Source organism: Abrus precatorius, unplaced genomic scaffold (genome assembly GCF_003935025.1).
Source record: "Abrus precatorius isolate BTA unplaced genomic scaffold, Abrus_2018 Scaffold2, whole genome shotgun sequence".
Classification (NCBI taxonomy): domain Eukaryota; kingdom Viridiplantae; phylum Streptophyta; class Magnoliopsida; order Fabales; family Fabaceae; genus Abrus; species Abrus precatorius.
In genome coordinates this window covers 38,097,848-38,125,148 of record NW_020874362.1, presented here as the reverse complement: position 1 = coordinate 38,125,148, position 27,301 = coordinate 38,097,848, and the positions used below count along the sequence as shown (strand labels likewise).

Sequence of the window (27,301 nt, the reverse complement as noted above, 5' to 3'; positions counted from 1 at the left end):
AAAATTTTAACTAGGGTGGAATATGCCAATTAAAATATCAATTTTTAACCTCAGATATAATGTTTATTTTTTAATCCACCCGCTAACATCAAATCAAATCCCACCAAACTATCTTTCTGGAGGAACAATCCAATATACCGACAACGTCGTCAACACCTACTTAGGTTGAATTGTCAACCACTAATGGACAGTGCTGTTATATAACCTAACAACCTTTTCTTTGCTGCATTATGCATATGATTATGAATTTGACTATGACCTTTGTTCATGCTCAAGATACTTTATATTAAAAAGATTGTATGCGTAGCATTTAAAACATGTCAATTTAAGATTTCTTTTTACTTTTAGAAACAGCATGTAACTGTACGTAATTTAATATTATTAATGACTTTTTGATAAATTATAAAAAAATAAAATAGTATTTTTTTATTAAAATATTACATAAGCATCCTTTCTTTAATTTTATTGAAAAACATCTTCACATAAATCAAATATCACTATGTTTTTAAATTAAGTGAGAACAGTTGTCTGAATCGTATCAACTTGATCACTCACAGAATAACATAGACTGTGACAGATGTAAAATATATAATTACACAACAAAACGAGAGCAACGCATTCTTCGCTTCGGCTTGTAGCGCGGATCGAGAACTAAAATTCCTTAATCACTTACTTGTTATATATATAATAATACAATAGTAATCATAGATTATGTTTACATATGTTGATCGCCACAGATAAGGGTGGTGAAGAACTATGTCAAAATTATTATGGACTTTCCGAACCCAACAAAACCAACATTGGTTCTCTCAGGTTCCGGTAACCCTCTTCTGGTTCCAAATTCTAGTAAATATCTATCATCATCGAAATCAAATGCGGGTAATAAGAAGAAGTACGTGAGGCAGGTAACGGGTCGACACAATGACACGGAGCTTCACTTGGCAGCGCAGCGTGGCGACGCCGTGGCTGTCAGGAAGATTTTGAATGCGATCGACGCTCAGATGGTGTTGGGGACTCTGAGCGGTGCTGATTTTGATGATGCTGAGATAAGACGTGCGATTGTGAATGATGTTAATGAATTGGGGGAGACCGCTTTGTTTGTTGCAGCTGATGGAGGGCACTTTGATGTTGTCAAAGACATCCTTCAGTATGCTTCTGACGAGGGTCTTTCTTTGAAAAATGATATCGGTTTTGATCCTTTCCATGTTGCTGCTAGCCGTGGTCATTTAGGTATACATGTATATGCTACATTCTCTTCAAGTCACTGTAATTATATCAATGATAAGTTGGCGTATGTTTCATGAGTGCAAAATAACAGTTTTTTCTTAATTTACTAACAATCTAAGACAAAAAAAACATTCGATTCAGACAAGAAAAATAAAATAAAATGTTTGATTGAAACATATAAGTATAACATCAATCTTTTTTAACAGCTATTGTTCAGTTGCTGCTAGACCATGATCCGGGGATAATCAAGACAGTTTCCTTGTCAAATGCTACACCTCTTATATCTGCAGCTACAAGAGGGCATACTAGGGTGGTTGATCTTTTGTTGTCACGTGACCCTAGTCAACTGGAATTATCTAGATCCAATGGAAAAAATGCACTCCATTTGGCTGCACGCCAAGGTCATGTTGATGTAGTAAAATTATTGCTTGAGCAGGATCCACAACTTGCCAGAAGAACAGATAAAAAAGGGCAAACCGCACTGCATATGGCTGTGAAGGGAGTGAGTTGTGAAGCGGTGAAGTTGATCCTTAAGACTGATGCCGCAATTGTCATGTTGCCAGATAAGTTTGGCAAAACTGCATTACATGTATCCACCAGGAAAAAGAGGGTCGAGGTACTCTATATAAATTCTGGTTCAACTAATCAGATGCTCATCATATTATACAATCAATAACACCTTCAGGGAATTTTACTACTTTCAATACACACATTCGTACATATTATTTCTATTTCTTTTGCTATACAATTTTACACGAATGATGAGTTTAGGATTAAAAATCACATAATGACTTAAAAAAATTACATTGCTTTTATGTTTTTTATCTTAATCATTTATGTAAGATCTGATTATCAATAATCTATATTTGCTCCTTTTTTTATCTATGTAAAGATAACTTTTTCATTGGACACGTTTCCACTTTCTGTGAAGCTTATTATTTCAAAGATACATCATATGACGTCAATTATGCACAAGAAAATGTCTATAGTTTCTATTTCTTGCTCCCTACTTAAGACATGAATAAAGCGATATAAATTCATACAACACGTTACTTATGATGCTATGTTAAAAAAAAAGGATTAGTTATGATATGCCATAATTTAACGCAGATAGTGAATGAGCTATTGCATCTTCCAGACACCAACGTGAATGCCTTAACAAGGGACCACAAAACAGCTCTTGATATTGCTGAATCACTATTACCATCCGCAGAAATCCTAGAGATAAAAGGTTCCCTTGCTCGTCGCGGTGCAGTCAATGCCAACAATCTGAACCAGCCAAGGGATGAGCTTATTAGGAACACAGTGACACAGATCAGAAAGGACGTTCTCACACAGCTTGAACAAACTCGAAAAACAAACAAGAATGTGAACGGAATAGCCATGGAGCTACGCCAGATGCACAGAGAAGGCATCAACAATACTGCAAACTCGGTAACTGTTGTTGCTGTTCTCTTTGCCACGCTTACATTTGCTGCAATTTTCAGTATTCCCGGTGGTGATGATGATAGTGGTGTGGCGGTGATGGTAGGCACATTACCCTTTGATATCTTCTTTATTTGCAATTCTGTTGCTCTTTTCACATCACTAGCTGTTGTGGTGGTTCAAATCACACTTGTGAGAGGTAGAACAAAGTCTGAGATGAGTGTTATGAAGGTGATTAACAAAATGATGTGGTTAGCATCTATATGCACCACCATTGCATTCACATCAGCATCTTATATAGTAGTTGGTAGGCATCATAAGTGTGCTGCAATATTTCTCACTGTTCTTGGGGGTGTTACAATGGTTGGAGTTCTTGGTACTATGACATACTTTGTGCTTAAGAGTAAACGTTATCAAAGAGCAAGGAAGAAAGAGAAGAAAGGATTAATGAGAGGAAACTCAGGGTCAGAAACTGAATTAGAAGTGAGTCCAATTTATGCCATTTGATGATGCATCAGAGCTATGAAGTGAAGTTTGATGTTACTCTACGTTTTTGGAGATTGAAAAACGTTGAGAAGGCCAAGGAAACACTTGGAGCCCAAGACAAGTTTCTCTGTGTTTTTAAGACGGCTTTCAAGGGGAGTAATTAATCAGCAAAGCAGCCTAATTGGTTCTTAGTAAGTATTAATCATTCTTAATTAGTTTGATGAAATAACATGAATTGTTATATTTATTGTAGGCATTTCTATTTGCATTCCCTTTAATTAATTAGATTTTGTTATTTGTGACTCGGCAATAACTAATCAAGAGCATTCACTATTTTATTAATGTATGAATTCATCCAGAGACTCAATTTTGCAACTTGAATTTGACCAGAGAACTGTACTTTGTTCTAGTTGAAAAATAAATGAGTCAATTTCTAGTTAGAGCATTTATTATACAAAGTGGATGCTCTTGTTTCATCTATACATATATATGAACATACTGGTTAATAATATTAACTCATTGAATGAATTGCAAATTGATATGTCTTGCAATGGTAATATATAGATTTGGATCCGCAAGGCTTTAGTGTTTTACCACCTTTGTTATTTTCCATGAGATAATTTTTGTCACTTATTTATTTTCCTTTCAAGATAATAATAATTTGTAATAAAAATTAATTTGTAAATTGTAATGTTGTAATATTGGGAATATGTTGACCATCTAGGCACTGTTGGTTTTGCAGGAACGAGGCTTTAGGACGGAGACACTTCCTTAATTCAGGTTGAAATCCCATCGTGAATTAGAAAGTGAAGTGATTGTTGTGTTAGGAAATTAATTAACCAAGACTAGAATGGAGTTATGTTTTGTAATTAACCCTTATTGCTTGTCCTTTGTAATTGATATATAGGTGTTAGCACTAACCTAGTTTACAACTATTCTTCTTATGATACTTGGAGGTTTAAGTCATTAGCCATTACCAATTTTTAGTAATCAGGGAAAAGGTTTCACAAAACTCCTTAATGATCAAAAAATAAAATAAAATTATAATTATCACTATTTTTAGAAGACTTTGGAATTGCATGAAAAATTACTTGTAAAAATATAAATAAATAATTTCAAAATAAAACTTGGAGTCTATATATTATGGAAAATTGATCATATAACTTGTTAATAACTTTAAATTATCACTGAAACAAATCAAAAAGAAAAACATTAATTTATTTAGTTAAACATCCTTGCGCTTAATCGTGGCAGTAATACCAACCATGACAGGGCAATTGTGTTTATGAAGAATAAAGAAGGTTTAATTTTGAAATTTTTTTAAAATTTGAATTTTATAATATAAAAATATTAATTTTTTATTTATTGTTTTCAAATGACTGTATAAAATTAAAAATTAATTTTTAAAATTTTTTTCTAATTAAAAGTGAGCTCAAACCAAAAGGAAAAGTAATTTAGATCTGGGAAATAAAAATTAAAATTGCAAATATATGATATTTTTGCAAAATTAAGTAAATATAGGAATTACAAAACGCTAATGGCGATTTTTGGATTAACAGCAAAAAGGCTGCAGTTTTAGGACTCCATTGACACAAAATGAAAGTTGCAGTGATTGACATGTAATAAGGCTTTGAAAAGTCGCCATTGCCAATCTTTGATCAATAGGAGAAATGCAGTGACCTAAACCTAATCTCATACTTAAAAATTATCACCGATAACCTTTGACTAAAAAAAAACACTCTAGTAATTCACTATAATAGGTCACACAAAGGAATTTCTTTATTGCTCAGAAAAATTGTCACCGACAACTTCTGGATAAGGAATTTCTGTAATTTTCTCAATAGAAGGCAAATACGTGAGTTTAATGTATGTGTTATTATTGTTTTAAGATTTGTATTTGAATTGTGATTATAATGTCTATTTATTTGTTTACTTCATTGTATGTGTTATTATTGTTTTAAGAGTTGTAAGTTGTAATTTATATCTTTTTGTAAGATTTTGTTGTGTTACTGTGAAAGACAAAATATATAATGAGATGATAATATAACATTCAAATCACATTGATAATTTAAAACAACCATATTAATAATTTAAAACAACAATTGCCTTTCAAGACATAGATAAATGCATTAAAAACAATATTAAATGACGACAACTATGTTGAAAATAAAAAATAATAACATATAATTAGATGGCCATATCATGACAACTAAACACTAAAAATTAGTTGGATATTGTCTTCAACTATAGTTTTTGCGTAGATAAAGATCACACATTATGGCCTTTTCATTTTATGTATATTCATTTTATTTAAAAAAATGAGTTAATTTGGGATGACCTTTTATTATGCACTTTAAGGCTAAATTAGAACAAAAGTTTTGTGCCTCTATATTACTGCCATGTGCTTTCATTCTTGATCATTCTGAATTCTTTTTTATAAACTTTGCATACTTCATTAATACTATAGACATAATTAATAACGTTAGTTAATGTTTTGACTACAATAAGCAGCAATCACATGACAACATGAATATCTACTAAACTGCATGTCACCATTGTCAGAGTACTTTTGTCTCAAATAAACTTTATACTCTTACTGGATATAAAGAGAAGTTAGGTGTAGAGAGAAGATGTAAAAGGTGATTACAGGAATAGAGATAAAAGTAGAAAGATGAAAAAAAGTGTTAGATATGAAGTGAATGATGAGAGTAGAAGAAGAAGTTAAAGAAAAAAAAGATAAGTTACATATAAAAAGAAAATAAAGATGGTTGAATATAGAGATCAAAAAGTGTTAGATATGGAGAGAAAAAAAAGAAAAAAATTGGAAAAGAATATATAAAATTTATTTAAACGAATTTTGCTTAATATTTTTTATTATTTTTTTATTTTTATTTAAACAAAAATAAAATTAAACATTCAAATTCCGCCACAATCAAAAAAATATTTATATCCATTAATTTATTAGTACTTCATACAAATTAGTTATGCAAATCCATTATTTATTATTTAGTTCATGGTTTCTCCTATTCTCTAAATAATTAACACAATTTTTTAACTTTTACTTTAAAATTTTTTAACATGTAACTATTTTATAATGTAAAGATTATACTATTATATAGGCATTTATAATATTTAAATACTTTAATATTATTTTAAAGATCAAAATATTATAATAATAATAACAATTAAACTTTATTTTACTAAAGGTTGACGGCATAAACTATATAGTGTCGTTAAACTTGATAAAAATTAAATATCTTAAGACAATAAAAATTTAAAACACTTATCTTTTACAATATCATTGTATAGATGTAAAATTTCTATAAATCATCATCATAGGTGAAAGTTCATTCCACCTAAAAGTTCATTTACCTAACAGAAAAGAAACATAAAGTTTATCATTCAAGAAGAATGATGAAAATTCTCATTAAAATATACTGAAAAACATAAAGGCACAAGAAATATTGATTTTGAAGATTGCCATGGTAACGAGGGAATATTTTACTTTCTCCTAAAGTTATGATGTAAATTAATAATTACTTTTTATTTCAGAGCATTTTCATTATTTAAATTTCGAGGACATGTTTTTGCATTTAACCAAGAAAAAGTAGACCATGTAATTTTTGTTTATTTTATATACCACAACTTTTTTTTAATATAAATTTTGTTTTAACGAAAATATTCTTTTCTCTTTTAGAAAGCAAATTCTCAAATTCGTGGCTCGCAAATGAACAGTCTCCCTCACGTTCATAATCCGATCAAATGATTCATGTCACCGTTCCCAATGGACCCGCCGTTGCAAGGCCCAAACAACCAACACGACGACGTTTTCTTCGACGCGCTTCCTCAGTGCCCCTTCCACCATTGCTCCGGCGACGCCGATAAATCGCCGGAATCTTCCTGCTCTGCTTCCATTATTTGCGATCCTGACCCTCCCTCTCCATTTCCGGCCACCACAGTCCGCCGCCGTTCAACTCGCCGTCGGTCACCGGTTAGGGAATCCAATGGCTCCGACGGTAATTCGGTGAACGGTGCCGAAACAAAATTCCGGAGCAATCAAAATTTTGAAACTTCGAAGGAAAATGAGAATCTTCTCGAGAAATGCTATTCAAATCGAGAGAAAGTTCGTCCCTTTCAATCCCCGAGTGTTGTCACCGAAGAGAGAAGCGAGGAATCAACGCTAACCACAGCTGAGAACGACGATGGACCCGGCGATTCCGCTGACTCGGCGGCGGAACTTGGTGATTCCCCTTCGAATTCGCTTGAATATGTTGCTGCTTTGGTGATTAGGGCAATTATGTTTCAAATTAAGATTTTCATTGTGTTGATGAAGTGCCCAATGTTGTTCATGTTACACGCTTGCATGTTTTTTGTGGACCCTTTTGGAACAATTAGAAAGGGGAAGGGTTATTTTGTGGAAATTTTGGGTGAAGTGTGGTGCTGGGTTTGTGGTTGCCTTGGTCCTTCAGTTCAGGGATGGTTCAAAGAGCACAAGTCGTTATGGAATGCTGTATTTAGGTGTGGATGGGGTTTGTTGTGGTCAATCTATGTTTGTTTCATTTTGTTTGCTCTTTTGGTTTCCTCACTTGTGGTTGGTTGGTTTTTGGTGAAGTGTTTGGTGGAGAAGCCGTTTCAGATGAGGCAAGTTTTGAAATTTGATTACACCAAGCAGAGTCCTGTTGCATTTGTGCCCATAATGTCATGTGCTGGTGTTGGAGGTGGCCAAGATTATGAGAATGACATGGCAGTTAGTAGGTGGACGAGTAAAAGGGTTATACCTGCTAATCAGAAAGTGCTGGTAACTGTGTCATTGCTAGTTCCAGAGTCAGGATACAACACAAATCTTGGTGTTTTTCAGGTACCTATCTGATTTATTTCAATCTAGAGAAGTTTTAGGTTGACATGAACTGCTCTGAATGATGTTTTACTGGTTCTGATGTAAACGTGTAATGTTAGTACAGGGACCTTTCACTAGTATACTTCTGAAGATAGCTTTGTAAGGGTTTGAGTGGCAACTTGGTGCTAGTTTTCACTCTTAATATCTTCTCATTTGCATTATTTGAGTATAGTTGGAGTTTGGTTAGATGAATTGTTGTAAACATGATTTTAGAATTTCACGTATTAGTTTCATTTGAAAGGAGTTCAAAAGCTTCTATTATGGCAGTGTGCCTGTGCTGTGGTAGCTCCAGTATTTCTTGGAAGGACTTGTCAGGCAACTCATTTGAGAGGAATTGAACTGGTTAAGAGAGTCCATTATTCAGTGCCCTTATCTAATTGTTAAATTTTAACTGATAACTACAGGGTAGCGAGTTATCACCACAATATACGCCAACTGTGGCTTTGACGTAAAGGTTGTGTACTTGTGTTAGAGACCAAGGGCTTATTTGTTTTACATTAAGAATAAATTCCTCACACGTACCCATTTCAAATGTAAAATTTGTGGCTGAGATTATTTGGGCACACATCTAATTAAGTTCAACAGTTCAAACTTTCAAAACAATTGGGCTCTAAATTTTTATTTATTTATTATTATTATTATTTCTGTTTATATACTTAGTTTTCCTGTCATTATGGTGTGGGTGCTTTAAAATAATAGTTAGCTTTATTAGGCAAAGAATGGTGTATGTACTTTTTGACTGTCTGATCATGATTTCTTTGATTGTTGGATTCTGTTGAAGTTGTCATTTCCTTGTATTCTGCTTAAAGAATTTGAACTATGATCATAATTACAGTTCATAATTTTTCGTTGCATGCTTTTGTGTTCTTCTTTGACATGCCTATTTTATATAGATCAGGGTAGACTTCTTGTCTTCTGATGGCAAAACAATTGCAAGTTCAAGCCAACCTTGCATGTTAAAATTCACAAGTGAGCCTATCCGCGTAATCATGGTGTTCCTCAAGATTGTACCACTGGTTACCGGTTATATATCAGAAACCCAGACCCTGAATGTCAAGATGAGAGGTTTTGTTGAAGGGCATGTACCTACTTCATGCTTAAAAGTAACACTTGAGCAGCGAGCAGAATATCCACCTGGTGCTGGCATTCCTCAAATATATGATTCATCTGTAGTTATTGAATCAGAACTTCCCTTATTCAAGAGGATTATATGGCATTTGAAGATGGGCATATTTGCATGGATCACAATGATGACATTCATGATGGAGTTACTCTTATTACTCTTAGCCCTAGTGTGTTGCTGGCCTATAATGATTCCAAGAACCAGGCAAAGGAGTGGTTCTGAAAGTGTTACTGGTGCCCATTCGTGACAGTAATGGAAGAATACCCCCACCCCAATAGTATAACCTGGCATATTCTGACATGTAGATCTATATTTAGTGAGGCATCCTAACTTAAATTCTTTCTTTCTTAAATTTCCTTTTCAAATCACAATGTACATGTTTAATTGCACATTATGTATAATATATTTTGGCCAAATCTATGTCCATATAGCTGGCCAACAATTTTGAGTACCTTTTTTTTTTCACTTTATCAAGAGTTTTGAATATTTTTTCAAAAGAAGTTTACGATTCAAGGAAATCGAGCAATTTTTTGTCCAAAATTGAATAATTGTTGATTCATGTTCATAGAATGGTTTTTTATTAATCAAATATTAACTAATTTAACCGTTGATGACTGTTTTACTTGACACCTTTCTTCAGTGGAAAGGAATAAAAAAATTAATTTCATATCTCCAACTGAAGAATGGAGTCGATGCATATAAAAAAAATTTTATCACGGGTTTTGTAACGCAAATCAAACAAAGGCATCCATGTGAATTTTATGCTCATTTTGACGCAGCCCATGTGACAGAGATAGGAATTTCTAATCTTATCCCAAAGGGATAAGAGCGTGAAAGACACATTCTGGACATAGTACTTGTTTGGAATTGATTAATTAAGAAAATAATTATTTCACGACCCCAAAAAAATAAAAATTATTTTTATTAAAAGCTCTTATAAAAGCTAAAATGTAAAGATTATTTCTCTAAAATATATTAAACCAAAGAAACAGTTAACAATTACCTAGGTATAACGGCACTGTTTTTTCTTTTTTATTTTCTTTTTGGTCTAAAATAGTGGTACTGTTCGACGAACTAAATTTAAACTTACATCTCCATCTCATAAAGAGAAAATATAATATTCCCTTTTGTAATTTCCCAAAGTAAGCCCATTTTCACAGTAAGCCCATTTTCACAGTAAGCCCAACTAGTTTCCCAAAAAATCTCAATATATAGTAGCGACTTGGTTTTGACGAAAAATCAATAGTAACGACTTGGGCAATTCAACTATAAAAAGTTCCCTATTTACATAGGTGATTGGAATGAACATGAACATTGACCCAAAACAGAAAAAAAAAAAAAAAAGAAGGAAGAATGAATTTAGTCAATTCAACAAGTCTTAAATATGTTTTTATCCTATATTATTTTTAGATTTTAATTTTAGTCTCTTCACTTTTTTAAAAGTTTTAATATTTAATTTTTTTTAATTCAACGATTTTATGTAGCAAAATAAAAAGTTGGGCAGTGAAATTAAAAAAATTGCTACATGACAAGTTGACAACCTCTTTGGCACATTATTACTAGGAATAAAAATTCTTGAATTAAAAAAATTAAAAAATCAGAATCTTATTAAAATATAAGAATTAAAAATATATTTTAGTTAATGAAAAACAAGGAGGAGAAGGAGGAGGAGGAGGTGACCTTTTTATTTGTTTGGACATATTATTGTGATGGTGTGTTTGCTACAACATTCTAGTGATTCTTCCTTCTACTTTGACCCTTATACATGGTGACCTCCAAAACAATAAAAATTGGAGAAAACAACTTAGCTAAAGCTAATTGTCCTCTCTAAATGACACTTGAAGACACCCTTCATAGCATTGCTTAAATCACCTTGAGCCACCATTTCCTTTGAGGAAAGAGGAACTCTTTGTGATCTCACGCAATGGCTTATCGGTGTACCGAATGGTGTTGTAGACCCATGCCCCAGCCACAGCCCCCAGAATTGGAGCCACCAAATATATCCATATTCCTCTGTATTCATTGTGTACAAAAGCAGGTCCTATGCTTCTTGCGGGATTCATTGATGCCCCTGTGATTGGCCTGTCATATAAATAAGTAACCATGTCATTCACTATTCATTAGATAAAAATGCACAAATGTAAATAGTAAATAGCTCATATAATGTAGTATTATATTTTTTAATCTCAACCATCGAAGACTCCAATAATATTCATATTCAATCACGCAAATGAGATCATACTTTGACCTTTATTTTGCTTCCAAAAGGTGTAACATCTTTGAGTGAATAAAGTAATGTTCTTAATGTGAACGCCTACACTTATATTGAAAAAGCTTTGGGATAAATTAATACCCTGCAAACATCACATTCAACAGCACGGTAGACCCAACGGCAATCCCGGCCAACTCACCGATCTGCAAGATTCAAAATTAAATGAATAAATAAAAGCCATTATATTGGGTCCAAGAATTACAAATATTCTAATATGGGATTTTTGTTTCGTATAAGAAACTTATTGTGAGTTTCTTCCAGACTTTTCAAAACGTTACAAATATATGTAGACAACTAGTCCATTAATGCACCGTTTTTTAAGTCAGATTTTGGGAACCTGATTAGCCAACCCCTATTATGCTAGACATGATCAATTATTTTATTAAATAAAATAAGAGCGAATTACAAGAAAGAAAACAAAATTTAAGGGTAAGAAAAGCTACCGCTCTGTTATCGGTGGCAACCCCGGATATGATAAACATAAGGTAAAAAGTGATTATGAATTCAACCACAAAAGCTTGCAGATAAGACCCAGCTGGGAGTGTTCCTGAAAATTGGTCATGCTTGCCACTAAATATTAGTCTCAGAGTCCCACTTGCAAGTGTGGATCCAAGGACCTGAGCTACTACATAAATTGGTACCTACGAGTTTTAATGGGAGGATAACAATTAATATCACTCAATAATTTCATCACAAATTGAGACAATTGAATAGACTAATAGAGCAACAAGCTTTCTCGTATTCCATCATTTTTCTAGCTACATTTTCTATAAGTTGTTTTATTTGGCTATTAAATAAACTAGAACAGAAAAGGTTAAAGCAAAAACTTAAGAAGTGATTGAATCATAGGTTTAAAGCAAAGTGAGTAATAAACTAATTTCACCTCTAATTTGTTTTACCAATAACTAATGTTATAGAGGAAAAATGTTGCGTTTGGTTCACCTGCTTCAAGGGAAACCTTTTGGTGGAGGCAAAGGCAATGGTGACAGCAGGATTGAAATGGGCACCAGATATGTGACCAACAGAATAAACCAACACCATCACAGCCAGACCCCAAACAATTGATATCCCAGGAAGTGTTACCACATTGTCATTATTTTTGTTCACAACCACTGAAGCACATCCTGCGAATATCAAGAAATATGTGCCTATCACCTCAGCTACCAACTGTAACCATCAACAAACAAAACCGTATTGTTATTTCTGATCTCAATTTTTCAAGTTCAACGTGATCAATGAAGAGACAATATAGCATATCACAACACCACAAAAATAAGATTCTAGCAGAGATAACAATTTATTTCATCTAATCAAATCCAATATGGGTAATGGGTGTGTGCGCAGATGATTTCAATGGGTTATTGGGCACAAAAGAAAGAGTATGACTTAGGACACACCTTCTGCAAGAAAGACACTGTAACATAGGTGCCTGAATCTTCTCTTGTTTGAGAGACATCCTTGTTTACATTTACAACCACCTCATTTGTTGCTGAATTGTCTTCCATCGCCGACAGAAAAACAAGGAAACAGCTGATAAATGAACAAGGAAACCTGTTTCCTACAGGTGACAAAGAAGATGAACCAAACAAACCCTTTTGTTCTTGTGGACAGAATAAACACTGTGCTCCTCTATGTAGTTTTTGAAATTATATATGATGTTTCAAGATTGAGGAGAAATATATTTTGGGTCAAGGGGATTGTATAGATAATGATGCGGTTGGCAAGAACATATGAATCATATCTGGACTTTTTAATAGCATTGTTGTCAGCTCTATTTTTTAATATTTGGACAACGATGATTTTGAAGATTGCATACATCTATATCTAATTTTCACCTAAATACTCGTGACGTTTGATATAAGGAATGTTTTTATCATTTAAAGAAATGACATGAGAATAAAAATATTTTTTTAACATTAATTTTTTTTAAGAATATTAATTTGTGTATTAGTAGGAATAAAGCTTACGCATTTTCCTAAGTAAGAATAAAATTTCCTGTGGTAATTGATTATATAATTATTAAACTTCTCTATAATAGCTGACCATAAATATATTATTTTTAAAAAAAGTTAAAAATTAATTAAATATATTTTCTTTTCAAAAGCTATGGTCCTAAGATTCTCATTATTAGGAAAGTGATTAAAATAAAAAGGAAATATTTTTAATATTAAATTTTACCTTAATATTTTCCTGTTTAACTAAAAAAAGATAAGAAGATTGAATCAGCTTCATGAACCCTACCGTCGGTGATTCTGTGTAAAATTTGGTCTCAAAATTAAAAAACGAGAGTCATTTATTAAATTCTTCACATTTATTTATTTAAGAAAGAAAGAAAAGAAAAAATTAACCTATTTTAGATTTTGCTAACATTAAATGGCAACATATCACACTTTAATTTGGGACTTTTACAAATTCCTTCTTTTAAGTTTTAATTTTATTCGCAAATTGGGCTTGATGCTGGAAAATTTTGGATTTACAAAAAAATTGTTTGGCACTGATAAACACAAAGGATGGTGGATGGAAACAAAATGATAATTGTCATTTTCTTATTCTTAACAATTAACACTCTTCACGAATGGACCTTAACTTTGTGGTTTATTTTTAAAAAGTTGTAATTATATGTGATAATTATATTATTTTCTCATTATCCGAGTGTTTAATTCCGCCGCCTAAGGATCTCCAAAGGGACAAGTGTTAAAGACGAGACGATGTCTGTGTCTTCCATGCACTAATACAACTTGTTTGTCATGTCCGATAATTGCACAGTTATAGTTCCTATAAGCACTCACAGAGTCCTTTTGCGTTTAAATTACTCTCTCAAATATAAAAGAAGAACACTTTAATCTTCCAACTATCACAGAAAAGAAATTAATTTTGAGATATAATAAGATCAATTTTTTATTTAGTTTACCTTTTTTTATGAATATTTATTGATAAGTTTACTAAACTTTAGCCGCAATATTATACCTTATATACATGTATGGTAACTTTAACTTACATAACTGTTTTTTTTAAGAATATTTACCTTGATTTTCATCATTTAGAGACTATGCATGATGATTAACTTCATATCGATCTTTCATGTACTAGTCAAACATTTTCTTCTTTACCAGTTCAAACATGTAGAGTTTGTAGGTATATCTTACTGCTTTGCAATATCTTCAATTGAAGGCAAGTGTTTGTCACTTTTTTTAACTTGGATAAAGTCTTCTGGTTTTATATATATATAAGGGTAGTAAGACACTCTTACAATAACAAGACTTGCCATAATTATTCTTGTTAAGACATGGAAATTTAAATTGATATAAGTCATTATTCACCATTTACCAACCCTAAAAAATTTGAATTAACTCTATTCAAGCTCCGGTATTATTTTGCTCAAGAAAGCATAAAAATCTACGAAGAAAAATCATTTATACTTTTTCCAAGACTCCAATATCATACTTACAATAGGATTGGAGAAACTTTTAGACTTTCACTATATATTCATAGGAACTAAGATACAAAGTTTGTAGACAAAATGCATGATCTTTTATAAAGCAAGGAAGTAAATCATACAACTTTCTTGAATGACTTTATACTTATATATATATTTTCTAATTATTAATACTAAGTTCTAACAAAAGACAAGTACATGGCAAAAGTTATTGATTCTCCGCATGCGTTAATGGGAAGATTTGTCCATTAATTACGACCTGATCCTTTGAGGAAAGAGGCACTCTTAGTGATCTCACGCAATGGCTTATCTGTGTACCTGATGATGTTGTAGACCCATGCTCCGGCCATGGCCCCCAGAACCGGTGACACCAAGTATATCCATATTCCCCTGAATTCTGTGTGTACAAAAGCAGGTCCCAAGCTTCTAACTGGGTTCATGGATGCTCCTGTGATTGGCCTATCATCATATAACAACTCTCTTCATTAGATATTTCCATAATCATACTCATACTAGGAATGTATCAAATGAAAATGATAATTTTTTATTTTTATTTTTTGCGGGAGAATGTAAAAATAAATATTAATTATTTACTTTTATAAGAACAGTGAAGATTATTAAAACATAAAATTTTCATATATTTTTAAAAATAATTTTGTGATTTAAAAAAAATAGCAATTTATGTATTCACGTGGGATGCTAGATCTATCTACGCCATTGTAAAAGCCTACTATTGACTTTGCATTTAATTAGGATTTGGATAGGTTAATGTATACCCTGCAATCATCACATTCAGTAGTATCGTAGACCCAATTGCAAGCCCAGCCAACTCACCAATCTGCGGAATTTAGAAATTAAGTTAATAAAGACAGTGTGAAAACAGAGTTTAAAAAGAGTATTTTATTTTCAAGAATGCAAGTAAAATACTTTTTAATATATTTTTTAATATACTTTTAATTATTAACTAAAATTTATTAAAAATTATAGGAGTTTCACTTTTTTATTTTTTATTTAGTATTTTTTCTCATATTTTTATAATTTTAAATAAATTTTATTTTAAAAAATATATTAAAAAGTATATTACTAACATTTTTCACAACTACATCTCAGTGTATTTGGGATAGAAATTTTTAAATAAAAACAAAGAATACTATTTTTATCATTTGCTCAATTAACTAAAAAAATCTAAATGCATTATAAAAAATTTATTTTAAAGTTATTATTAGGATCTCTTTTTATTTTAAATTTTAATTCTTTTTGGCCACTTCATGTAACTTAATATTAAATAAAAATGATACTTAAATATTATGTGCAAGGTGAATCCTAGGATCAAACACCTAAAATCCCTGCTTTAAGTTACATTATTTGATGTTTTATAATTTTGAAATTATTTAAAATATATACAATATGTCTCAGAAAAAAATATTACTACTTGTTTATATAATTTTTCTATCTTATTCACCAATTACATAGGTTAAATTAAAAAATACAAATAATCTCTTTGTAAATTTATCTATAAATTGTAGACGGAAATAAAAATTTGTTGTATAAATTATTGATGTCAAAATTATAGACAAGTTTTATATGTTTGTAATCATTTAAATTTTTTTAATAAATCTATTTATATAATGTGAAATTTTAATAATGAAATTATTCTTTTTAAACAAAAAGCTTTTTTTATCCTTTTATTATAAGGACTTGATGCATACATTATTTTCGTTAATATTCTCTGCTAAAAAACAATCTAATTTTTTTTTAAAAGTAATTATCTTTTTATCTCATTAATTAGCATCTCTTGTTATATTAATCTTAATTGAAATACATATATTTTATTATTTACGAATAAAAACAATACAATGAATTAAAGCCACTAAAATACTTGCTAGTGTAAATATTAATTACCTATTTTGATAATTTAGTAAATAATTTTGTACTTCAAAAATTGTAAAAAATATAAATTTTAATATAATGATATTAATAAATTATTTTAATTAATTTAGAAAGTTTTTATCTTAAATTTTGTTTTACACATAAGATCATGATCATTGATCCGACCTGGATTCTGTGTTTTTTCCATTTCATTATTGAGAAAAGAAGTGACATAAGAATAATTTAAATTTTTTTATTATTTTATTATTTAAAAAATAGTGTAAGAATAACACAATTTTTTTAATGTATAAATATCTTAGTTGTCATATTTCAAAACCATTATCCTTGGTGCATAGCCATGCCTATCTCCACTTCTTTATGTAATTGTTATAAAAATTGGTTTTGTTCCTTTGACTAAAATATGAATGAACTAATAAGTATGCGACGTATATATGACTCAAAGCATTAACGGTTCAGAAAACTGTTAATAAGCCAATCATGTCGGTTTGAAACCTTTGGAGAAAAGTAAAACAAAAACTAAACTATTATTTAGGACATTTTTTCAAAATAAACAAAAACAAACCTTAAGAACTAAACAATATGTTGTTTTAAGAGTGTAATTTTATAACACCGTTAACGTTACAAAAAAAAAAAAAAAGCTTTATACTGTTATATTTGCAAAGCCATATTACTTTTATCCACGTATGTAAAACAACACATAATAAAAATTGATATATAGTAAAATTTTATTAAAAATTATAAAATCTAATACAATTTAATGTATTAATACTATTAAATTCTATAATTTTTATAATTTTTTTATTATTTATCTTTTTGTATATGTCAGAAAAATCATTAATTTAAAAGCCATGTTTATTACTTTATATAAAGTTTCTTATGCGGTTATGCACGAAGCTACCAAGATGTGACAAGAAATATAGGGCAATTGAAAATAAATGAGGAGAGACGTTACCGCTCTGTTATCTGTGGCAACTCCGGAAATGACGAACATAAGGAAAAAAGTGATTATGAATTCAACGACAAAAGCTTGCAAGTTAGACCCACTTGGCAGTGTTCCACTAAACTGGTCATGTCTTCCACTGAATATTAGTTTCAAAGTTCCACTAGCAAGTGTTCCTCCAAGGAGCTGAGCTGCTACATACGCTGGTACCTATTACAATTCCAAAGACAGATAAGTTAATAATATATTTTTAATGAAATTTTCTTACTCTATTTCCTTTTTTAATATTAAAATATTTTTAAAAGTTGGGCTTAAATTTTGTGGCAAGAAGCGACGAATAGTGAAAGAAAGTTTTAGAGTTGGGTTGACCTGCATCAATGGAAACCTTCTGGTGGAGGCAAAAGCAAGGGTGACTGCAGGATTGAAATGGGCACCAGAGATGTGACCAACAGAGTAAACCAACACCATCACTGTGAGTCCCCAAACAATTGAGATCCCAGGAAGTGTGACCACATTGTCGTTGTTCTTGTTCACCACAATTGAAGCACATCCTGCAAATAGCAAGAAGTATGTGCCCACCCCCTCAGCTACCAACTGCATCCATCAGTATACAAAACCAAATCATTATATCATATCAATTCTGAACATAAGACAAAACAAATACTAGGATTTTCAATTTTGGAGAGACCTTTTGCAAGAAAGGAACAGAGATATAGGAGTCTGAAGCTTCACATGTTTTGGAGGCATCCTTTGGTACATTTACAACTACCTCATGGGTTTCAACTCTTGCTGAAGTATTAGCCATCAGCCACACAGAACAAGGAAACAGTTTAGGAGGAAAGAAACTTAGGTTTCTAAACTGCCTATAACACTTTCCTGTGTCTCCTCAACAACTAATGAACTCTCTCTCAGCAAACAACCCCATTTATAGCCACCCAAAAGTTGCTTTATAAAGAGACAATGATTTTATATTCTTATAACCAATATTTCTAATTGTACTCTACTCTTAATTATTAAATTTTTTATATTTTATATAATTAATATTTTTCTTTTAACTACATGTTTTAAGAGGTTATGGCATTAGCCAGAGAGGAATATACAGATCTTCCAAATAAAAGAAAAAGAAAAGGAATATGGAGAGAGAACCAAAAAAGGCAAAGAGCTTGGACTTTTCCTTTCTCACGGGAGAGAAGACAAAACAACTCTATGAATCTTGGTACTTTTGGAGATATTAGAGATTACTAATTGGATTTGAATCTCCAATGTATTAGTTTTTATAAAAATAAAAATGCTTATAATAAAACTCATTATTATTTAAATGACTTAGTCATTTATTTATTTATTTATTTGTATTCTTAACAATATTTTCATGTTATTTACAAAGTAAGGTGAGTGATCAATTATCATTTGGGTGTTGTGTCTATTGACATTAATAAAAATTCAAAAGAGCTTATGGAGCATTTGAAGTGGTTAATTTGGCTCTGAAAATGCATTGAAGGCTGACCCAACTACCACCGTATATACAGATAGCATCATCAATAGGTCTTCAGATATAACTATATTTACTCTTTTGGGGTCGGAGTTACGGATAGAGGAATGGGCAATGGACCAGCTATCATGTGGAAACTTATTTACATGTTTTCTGTAGGGATATATTTTTAGCTCTTTAATTATTCATGTAATAGAACTAGGAGACCTGTGCGTTCATTTATAATTGAATAGTTAATTTTCGTATTTTTAATAAAAATATGATTAATTTATTTATATATAAATATGAAATTACTTTTTATTAAAATTAGTTATAATCAACTGCAATACAAATGTCCTAATTTATTAAATATATTAAGACTTTAGATATATTTTTTAATATATACTTTAAAAAAACATGTATAAAAGTTATTTTACTCATAAAAAGGAAAGAAAATTTTATATGGAACTTATCTTATTCTTGAAAATGAGGACTCCAATATATATCGAATTGAAATGAAAGTCAGATTTTGATTTAGGAACAAAAATGAAAGTTTTGAAGAAGAAATAACTAGTCGTGAGAGGATTGAAATGAGAGAGAGATATATCGAATTACCATCACACGCTTATTAATTATCTCTATTATTCTTGAATCCTTATGGAATATAACTTTCACCTTAGTTCAGAACTTGTTTTTACATTTTCTTAAATTTTCAAACTATTAATTACTTTTCAAAACTTCTATCGCATTAAATTTTCTTAAATTAATTAATTTAAATCAATTTTAAAAATTTCTTTGTTTCCCTTCTATGTCTGAATATTTATACTATTCATTTATTTGGATTAATTATACTTGTCTTTTATAATTCAAATATTATTTACATTTTACTGAAACTAAAAAAAATATGAACACAATACACGAGATACTGGTTAATTTAAAATAAAAAACATTTACAAATGTGAAAAATTAATGTTGCCGGACAACCTCTTCAATTTTGCATGTATTCTGATTTCGCACAATTGAAGAGCCAATCTTTAATAACTTATGTTAAAATAATTATTTTTCAAATTTATTTTAAAAATAAATTTAGGTTGAGATACATAAAAATTATAATAATTTTAAAATATTATTTATTTAAAAAGATGTTTAATTTAATTAATTTTTCAAAAGTTATGATTCAAATTAAATTAAAATGTCAATGCTTCATTAACTCATGTCGAAAAAACTTTTCTCAACTTTATTAATATGGTGTATCAAAATTTAAAACTAAACTTAGATTTATCAAAATAATAATAATTTTAAATTATAATTTAATTTAATGTATAAAAATTTGAATTTAAATTAAAATATATAAATGATATTTAAAAAACAAAAAATTATAAATGTTAAAAAATACGTAATGTATAGAAAAATAAAATAACACTTAATCAAAAAAATTATTTTAAAAAATTAAATATATTATTGGGTAGGAATGGGCACTCAAATTTAATATATCAAAATAAATTGAAATTAATATTATATCTAATTTGGCTGATCCTTCGAGTAATACATTGGTTGATACATATAATTTTTATTATTCACACATACATTTATAAATTCGACTTGTAATCATTTGTGTTACAGTTTTTATCATAAAATGCCGGATAGAGCTTAGCAAAAGACGAATAGAAAAAATAAAAAATTTTACGGAGCTAATCGATTAGAAGAAGATACGAAATTAATAATTGTTTTCTTTCCAATGTTTTTTTAGTGCTTCCTTCTTGCGGCGATTCTTCAAAAGATGCAGCATTTTAGGAAGAAAAAAATGTTATAATATAATAGAAGAAAAAAAAAAGTTGTTTTGTCTTTTATTATTTGGACTTGGAGCATCTGAAAGATTTTGGTAAACCATGTTTGTCGTCTTAAAGTTTGTTGATTAATTCAATCTTATGTAGGGCATCTTAGTCTTGACAAAATCTAAGTCACTTTTGCAAATTTATTATTGATATTATATAAATTAAAGAATGTCAAAATAATATTGAAACAAAGTACCAAACGAAATTTTATTAATCCTCTTAATATAATTTTCCCAACTAAATAATGAGTCGTTTTCTTAGTTATTATATGCTCTGTGTTAGGTATGTTTGCTTAGGACCAGATCACGGTACTTGTCTGTAATGATCGAAAGTCAAATTAGGATTGAATTAGCAAATTCAATAAAGTAATCAGAGTTTTAATATTTTTTATTACTTTAAAAGATCATTCAAGCTTAATAGATAATTTGTATAACAGAATTTTTAGATTTTTTTTTCTGTCATATAAATTGATTTAAAAATTTTGCTAACTTTGTTATAATATGCATACAAGCAGGCACGTAATGCAATTATAATTGAATTTTAAGTTATTCGTTAAATAAGAGAGAATTCGATGAAATGTTGTAAGAATTATTCATACATGATATGAACTAAAACTCATGATAATCATTTTCAACATAAAAGACGATAAATGGTAAAGTAAACATTTGTTTCGTTTCATTTTAGTTTTAGATGATTTTTTTAGTTTGTCATATTACTGTTATGTGGTAACAACATTCACTTTGAAAAGTTTAAAATTTATGAACAGTGAAAGTAACAAAAAGAAGGCTTTTCTTTCATAACTCTTCATAGTCAAATACATGCATCTCCATTGTCAGAAAAGCAAGTAGTGTCATGTGCATTATACACTCACACGTGTGTAGAATAGAATCAAATGATTATCTCTCAAATTTGATAAATTTTTAATAATTTTTATAAATATTAAAATTTTATTAAATTGACTGTTGTATCACGATATATTATTTTGTTAAGCATATATGTTAAATTTGAGATAATTCGAATATACTTAAACATGTACTATAATGATAAAATTTTGTTTATATTTTAAATAATATATCATATTAAAATAAGAAAATTATAATTAAATTTATTTTATTTTATGAAAAAGCTTAAAAAATTAGTTTGATATAATTTAATATTTATAAAAATTGATTAAAAATATTATTTTGTAAAGTTTATCCTCATGAAATATTAAAAAGAGCAAAAGAAACACATTCTACTTTGTCTAAAGAATGAAGATTCAGTTCACATGATACACCGAAAAGAATAAACTCAATTCACATTACCACAGGGCAGGAGCTTTAAGCTGATATCACATTGCTGTCATAGCCACGTAGTATTGAAAATTCTTTAGTTTAATTTTATATTCAGTTTCTCGTTAATATTAAATTGTATTTGGGCTTTTAAAAGTTTAGTTTATTATTATTTTTATCTCACCTAATCAAGTGTTCCTGTAAGTTATTTTTAACAAAATATTATAAATTTATCTTTTTTTTCTCAAATATTTGAGAGTTTAATTTATTTTGGAAACAAATACATACTTATAATTAACCCTTAAGACTTAATGTTAACAAGACTCTTAAATATACATTTAAATTCCATCAACGAAGTTCAACAGTGTTAATTAATAGTTGAAGTTTGTTAATATTTTGATAAGGGTTTAATTCCATCTTAAGTACATGAAAACTAAATATTATTATAAGAAATTAAGGTTGGTTTGATAATTTTTATATCTTAAAAAAAATCTCTCCCTACTAGTTGGAATATATTCTTATTGTAAAAAGAGAGAGAAAATAATTAGTGATTTTTTTAGTATTTGTCTAATTTTAAATTTTATTTTTTTCATCTATAATTTGTTAAATTAGAAGTTAAAAATGTTAAATAAATTTTATGTTTTAAAAATAATAAATATATGTATTTAAAAAAAATGAAATTTGCTAATTAGTACCATAAGACACTAATTGAGAAATCTAGAATGAAAATTTCTTAAATATTTTTTTAATACATCTTTTTACTTTATTTTAATGTTTTTTAATTTTTAACTAATACTTTAAACCGCTGATTAACATGATCCAAAAATATATATAAAAATAATATTAATAATACCTTGTTTACCATATCTTATTAGACATACTTTTTATTGGTAATTATAAAATTTATGTAAGTCTTATTTACAGTTTAATAAATATCACTTATATTTTATAATATTTAACAATGACAGATAAGAGTACTAAAGGATATATTATTATTTAACCTCCTTGAATGTATATATTTTAATTAGTTCTCTATTAATAGTTTTGGGTGTAATTTATCATTTTCTTTGGCATGAGTATGTATAGTCATTATTCTCATTTAATTTCTTTAAAACTACAGTTGCACAAATTCTCTAGGGAGGACAACCACGCATAAGGATACACTTCAAAATAATAAAACAAACTATATATTGTTTTTAGAAGTGTTTTTAATTATTTAACACCTTTTAAAGCATTTCTTTTATCATTTCAAAGCATTTAAAAAAACATTTAATCTACTTACTTCCATAAATATTACAGAAACAAAAACTTTAAAATCAAGCATCGTAAAAGGTAGGGTTTTTAAAGCATCTCCTACTAAAAATTACTTTAAATGGTATAAATTATAGTTATTTTATTTTTTTATTTTCAAAATTCTGTCCAGTATTTAAATAAAACCTTATTATAAATCTAAAATTTGACTTAAAAGTCTAATACATCTAAATAATTGAAATTACATATTTAAAATTTGCAGCCATTAGAAATTGTATAGTTGGATAATCTCTGTCAATTAATTCAAGGTAAAAATGAAAATATTAAATTTGAATTCATAATAAAATGTAATAGTTATATATATTAGTGGGGACTGGGGAGAGGATATAATATAGTAATAATGTAATAATGTATCATTACCACCGAGTCCAAGTGTTGACGCAACAGGGATTAATTCAATGCGCATGCAAAATTTTCCAACCTCCCACTACTGACCTTAATTTGACCCTGTTTAAGCATTTTATCTTTTATATTAACTTTATTTTACTTCCTTGCCAAATTCTCCATGTTAAACATATTTTAATTACTTAAAATAAATATTAAATAATTATATATTTTAATGTTACCATTTTTATTTTATTTTTATCTTGTATATATGTTACCTGTACATTTTAGTACTTTCTTTTAAATTATTACTTTTAAAAAATTATTATTTCTTTGAGTTTTGTTGGCCAATATCTGCCACCCACACCGTTAATTAAACATCTAGAGACAATCAGTAAAAATTAAATGAAAACAAAGGACACAAAAATTCAAAATAATTTATGCCATTTTCTATAACACTTGATATCACCCTGGTATTTTCAATTAAATACGACGAAATAGTATTTATTTTGAAATGATAACTATTTATGCAAAATATTGACTGACAACTGTTTTTGAAATGAAAAGAGCGATTGAAGTAAACATATGATTGATTTTTTTTATCTCTAAGTTTTCTATATCATTTTAGAATTATTTGTTAATAAATTGAACAATTTTAGTAACAAAATTTCTTTATTAAACAAGTTGAATAACGCGTCACTACTTAGAATATAGTATCACAAAGAGAAGATCTTTTATGAGCTGAAACAAGTGGATAACTTACCTTTAAGTAATTTAATATTTGGATGGCAGATAAAGATCTTATATGTCACTTTTTATCTTTTGTACAATAGTAGTGAGAATTAAGTTTTAACTCATGACCTCACAAGAATACTCAAATTTCTTACTATTAATTCAATCTTAACAGCTTCTTATATGTTAAATATGATTAGATGATTTTTTGAGTGCTTCTAATTAGGTTACCTTTCATTTCAGGTCAATCTTTTCTTTAACTTCCTATATTCAAAAAAACAAGTTGCATTGGTTTTAAGAATAAAAAATAACTTCAAGCCTGATGTATTTTGACATGATATTTGTTTCATCTCCTATGAAGTATCTTATTTAGTATTAGACAAAAAATTTCAGTTATGTAAATTCAATTCATAACTAATATAAAATTGGTTTTAAAAAAAAGTTTTATATTAAACTGATTTTTTTATTTTTTATATTTTTTTAATCAATTAAATATTTTCAATCTATTTTTTAAAATAAGATTTTTCTTTATTTATCTAAGTTTATATTATTTATAGAGATATTACTTCATTTTCTAACTTGTTAGACATTCTAGCTATGTTTTATGATTGATATTTTTTTTATATTTTACAAAAAATTAGAACGAATATTTCACAAAATTTTTTGTATGATTACATTTATAACTAATATTTTTTTAACCTTATTTTTTATAATTAAGACTAAATATTTAAAATAATATTTTTTCTTCAAAATTATATAATTCTGATGTTCTTAGACAGGAATAGGTAGGAGGACAGATTAAAAGGTTCAATTATTTAAAAAAATTCACAGATTAAAAGGTTCAATTATTTTAAAATATTTTTTTATTATTTAAAAAATATAAACAAATAAAATATCAAATTTAGAAATAAAAAAAAAAACTTCATTCTTTGTACAATTTAAAGTAACCATGCAGTTAGACTCTCAAAATCGAATCTCTCGGACTAGAATCTGGTTGATAGAATATTTGTTTATTAGATTCTTTAAAAATTTTAATGACAACTCTTTTAATTTATATTTTTTTCTTTTTTCTTATTTTTTATTTTTTCATTTAGATGTTTTATGTCGTGATCCTGATTGCGACGAATTAAAATAACCTAACTAATTAATAAAAAAAGAAAAAAAACAAAAGGACCCTAAGGTTTTCTTGCTCTTTTTTGTGTTTTCTTTTTTACTGTTGTACATTAGCTGGTGAAAGCGACCTTTACTTTTTCTTTTTTTTTTTTCTCTCTATTGGATTTGTTCACAATTTATTTGTAGGCTCTTTTGCAATTATTTTTTGAGGCTCTTTGCTCGCTGTTTTTTTTTTTTTTTCTACTCAGATGTGCAGACAATCTTTTTTTTAATGTAAAAATCTCCTTTCTCCTTTTCTCATAAATTTTCTTGAGTATACTCTGTTTAGAGAGAGTGAGAAACCTTTACTAGATTACTTGTTTTCAAATTGCGAACGCATTTTATTTTAAATTTTGTCAGAAGAATAATTATGGGACCTTAAGCCATGTTTACAGTATACTGCTAGCATAAATTGGACAGATTTTAAGCCATGTTCACAGGATAATATGATAAGGTGACAACATAAAAAACCTTACGTTATCAGTTTATTAAAATTAAACTTGTTTTATTATTAATATATAAGATAAAACTACGTATAAATCTAAGGAATACCAGAATTTAGTTAATAGATAAACTATAATGGATGTGATTTCTTGATTTAATAAATTTGAATAATATTTCATTTAAATAATATTATTTTAATGACTAAACCCTTACTTTAGTAGAAAAATTGAGTCCAGCATTTTAGTCATTGAGACATTTAAAATATCACGTTAGTCTTTATTTTTTTTTTGTCGTTCATTTTAGTCCATAACGTCAGACCCGTTAAGCGACTATGATAGAATGCTGAGTTGTCATGTTAAGTGTTACATTAAAATTTCACCTAGCAAAAACAATGTCATTTTTGGAAGCTGTCGTGGCACTTCTAACAATAAAACGATGTTGTTGTGATCCAAGAACTCAACTCAATGACTTCACCTAGAACCGAATCCTACCACTTTCCTGACCAAATGTTGTCTTTTCTTTTGGTATTGTGGCAAAATTTGTTAAAACAGTCACTGCCTTATCAACCATTCCAGTTAAAGTTTTGTTTTCCTCTCTATCCTGATTTTGTTTTCCTTGATAACCAATAAGTTAAAAAGTGTGACAGTTGAATTCCTCTTAGCTCTTGACTCCTTGTCTTAAGTATATGAATCAAAAGCTCGTCCTGCTAGTCAGTTGACAAGTTGACTCATTCTCCCCAACAGTGACTCATTCTCCCTGACTCAGCCCTGCACTGAAAAGAAAAGGACGAAGAGGAGAAGGAGTAGTGGCTTATAGTTGAACATAAACAACACCATATTGCAAAGTTTTTAACTTTCTTTCAAAATGTTAAATGCTAAGCCACTTATTTTTACATTAATAAAATAAAAAAATTAAATATTATATGTATGCACTAAATTAAAAAATTTTACAAAAATATCTTAATTTAAATTACATAAGAGTTGATTAAAATTGACTTTATTGCTACCATAATTATAGGTATTACATAAGTTGATTTAAAATAATTTTAATGATACAGTATAGAAGTCG

General features: G+C 28.9%; 4 protein-coding genes across 4 annotated transcripts; 2 read left to right on the top strand and 2 right to left on the bottom strand.

The window, feature by feature from the left end:
• Positions 1-770: 770 nt before the first annotated feature.
• LOC113859997 (ankyrin repeat-containing protein ITN1-like) lies at positions 771-3,159 on the top strand. The gene is made up of 3 exons (XM_027492635.1): positions 771-1,230; positions 1,434-1,843; positions 2,338-3,159. Exons 1-3 carry the CDS (start codon positions 771-773, stop codon positions 3,157-3,159), a joined length of 1,692 nt encoding a protein of 563 aa, XP_027348436.1.
• Positions 3,160-6,881: 3,722 nt separating this feature from the next.
• On the top strand, positions 6,882-9,605 carry LOC113858768 (seipin-2-like). The gene is made up of 2 exons (XM_027491521.1): positions 6,882-7,996; positions 8,929-9,605. Exons 1-2 carry the CDS (start codon positions 6,908-6,910, stop codon positions 9,403-9,405), a joined length of 1,566 nt encoding a protein of 521 aa, XP_027347322.1. The 5' UTR covers positions 6,882-6,907; the 3' UTR covers positions 9,406-9,605.
• A 1,421-nt stretch (positions 9,606-11,026) lies between these two features.
• LOC113860098 (nodulin-26-like) lies at positions 11,027-12,935 on the bottom strand. The gene is made up of 5 exons (XM_027492740.1): positions 12,828-12,935; positions 12,373-12,597; positions 11,874-12,071; positions 11,512-11,573; positions 11,027-11,240 (listed from the first exon to the last, which is right to left on the bottom strand). The coding sequence occupies exons 1-5, from the start codon at positions 12,933-12,935 to the stop codon at positions 11,027-11,029; spliced, it is 807 nt and encodes a 268-aa protein (XP_027348541.1).
• A 2,179-nt stretch (positions 12,936-15,114) lies between these two features.
• Positions 15,115-18,296, bottom strand: LOC113857386 (nodulin-26-like). Its single transcript, XM_027489210.1, has 4 exons — positions 18,066-18,296; positions 17,709-17,906; positions 15,643-15,704; positions 15,115-15,325 (listed from the first exon to the last, which is right to left on the bottom strand). The coding sequence occupies exons 1-4, from the start codon at positions 18,294-18,296 to the stop codon at positions 15,115-15,117; spliced, it is 702 nt and encodes a 233-aa protein (XP_027345011.1).
• Positions 18,297-27,301: the final 9,005 nt, after the last annotated feature.

Excerpts from the sequence above, each read along its gene's own strand:
- LOC113859997 (XM_027492635.1), top strand. The coding sequence starts at position 771 with ATGGACTTTCCGAACCCAACAAAACCAACATTGGTTCTCTCAGGTTCC. Across the intron at positions 1,231-1,433 it reads TGCTAGCCGTGGTCATTTAG|CTATTGTTCAGTTGCTGCTA; the intron begins GTATACATGTAT and ends CTTTTTTAACAG. Across the intron at positions 1,844-2,337 it reads CCAGGAAAAAGAGGGTCGAG|ATAGTGAATGAGCTATTGCA; the intron begins GTACTCTATATA and ends AATTTAACGCAG.
- LOC113858768 (XM_027491521.1), top strand. The coding sequence starts at position 6,908 with ATGTCACCGTTCCCAATGGACCCGCCGTTGCAAGGCCCAAACAACCAA. Across the intron at positions 7,997-8,928 it reads CAAATCTTGGTGTTTTTCAG|ATCAGGGTAGACTTCTTGTC; the intron begins GTACCTATCTGA and ends TATTTTATATAG.
- LOC113860098 (XM_027492740.1), bottom strand. The coding sequence starts at position 12,935 with ATGGAAGACAATTCAGCAACAAATGAGGTGGTTGTAAATGTAAACAAG. Across the intron at positions 12,072-12,372 it reads AAAGGTTTCCCTTGAAGCAG|GTACCAATTTATGTAGTAGC; the intron begins GTGAACCAAACG and ends TAAAACTCGTAG. Across the intron at positions 11,574-11,873 it reads TTGCCACCGATAACAGAGCG|ATCGGTGAGTTGGCCGGGAT; the intron begins GTAGCTTTTCTT and ends TGAATCTTGCAG.
- LOC113857386 (XM_027489210.1), bottom strand. The coding sequence starts at position 18,296 with ATGCAGTTGGTAGCTGAGGGGGTGGGCACATACTTCTTGCTATTTGCA. Across the intron at positions 15,705-17,708 it reads TTGCCACAGATAACAGAGCG|ATTGGTGAGTTGGCTGGGCT; the intron begins GTAACGTCTCTC and ends TAAATTCCGCAG. Across the intron at positions 15,326-15,642 it reads CTGAATGTGATGATTGCAGG|GCCAATCACAGGAGCATCCA; the intron begins GTATACATTAAC and ends ATATGATGATAG.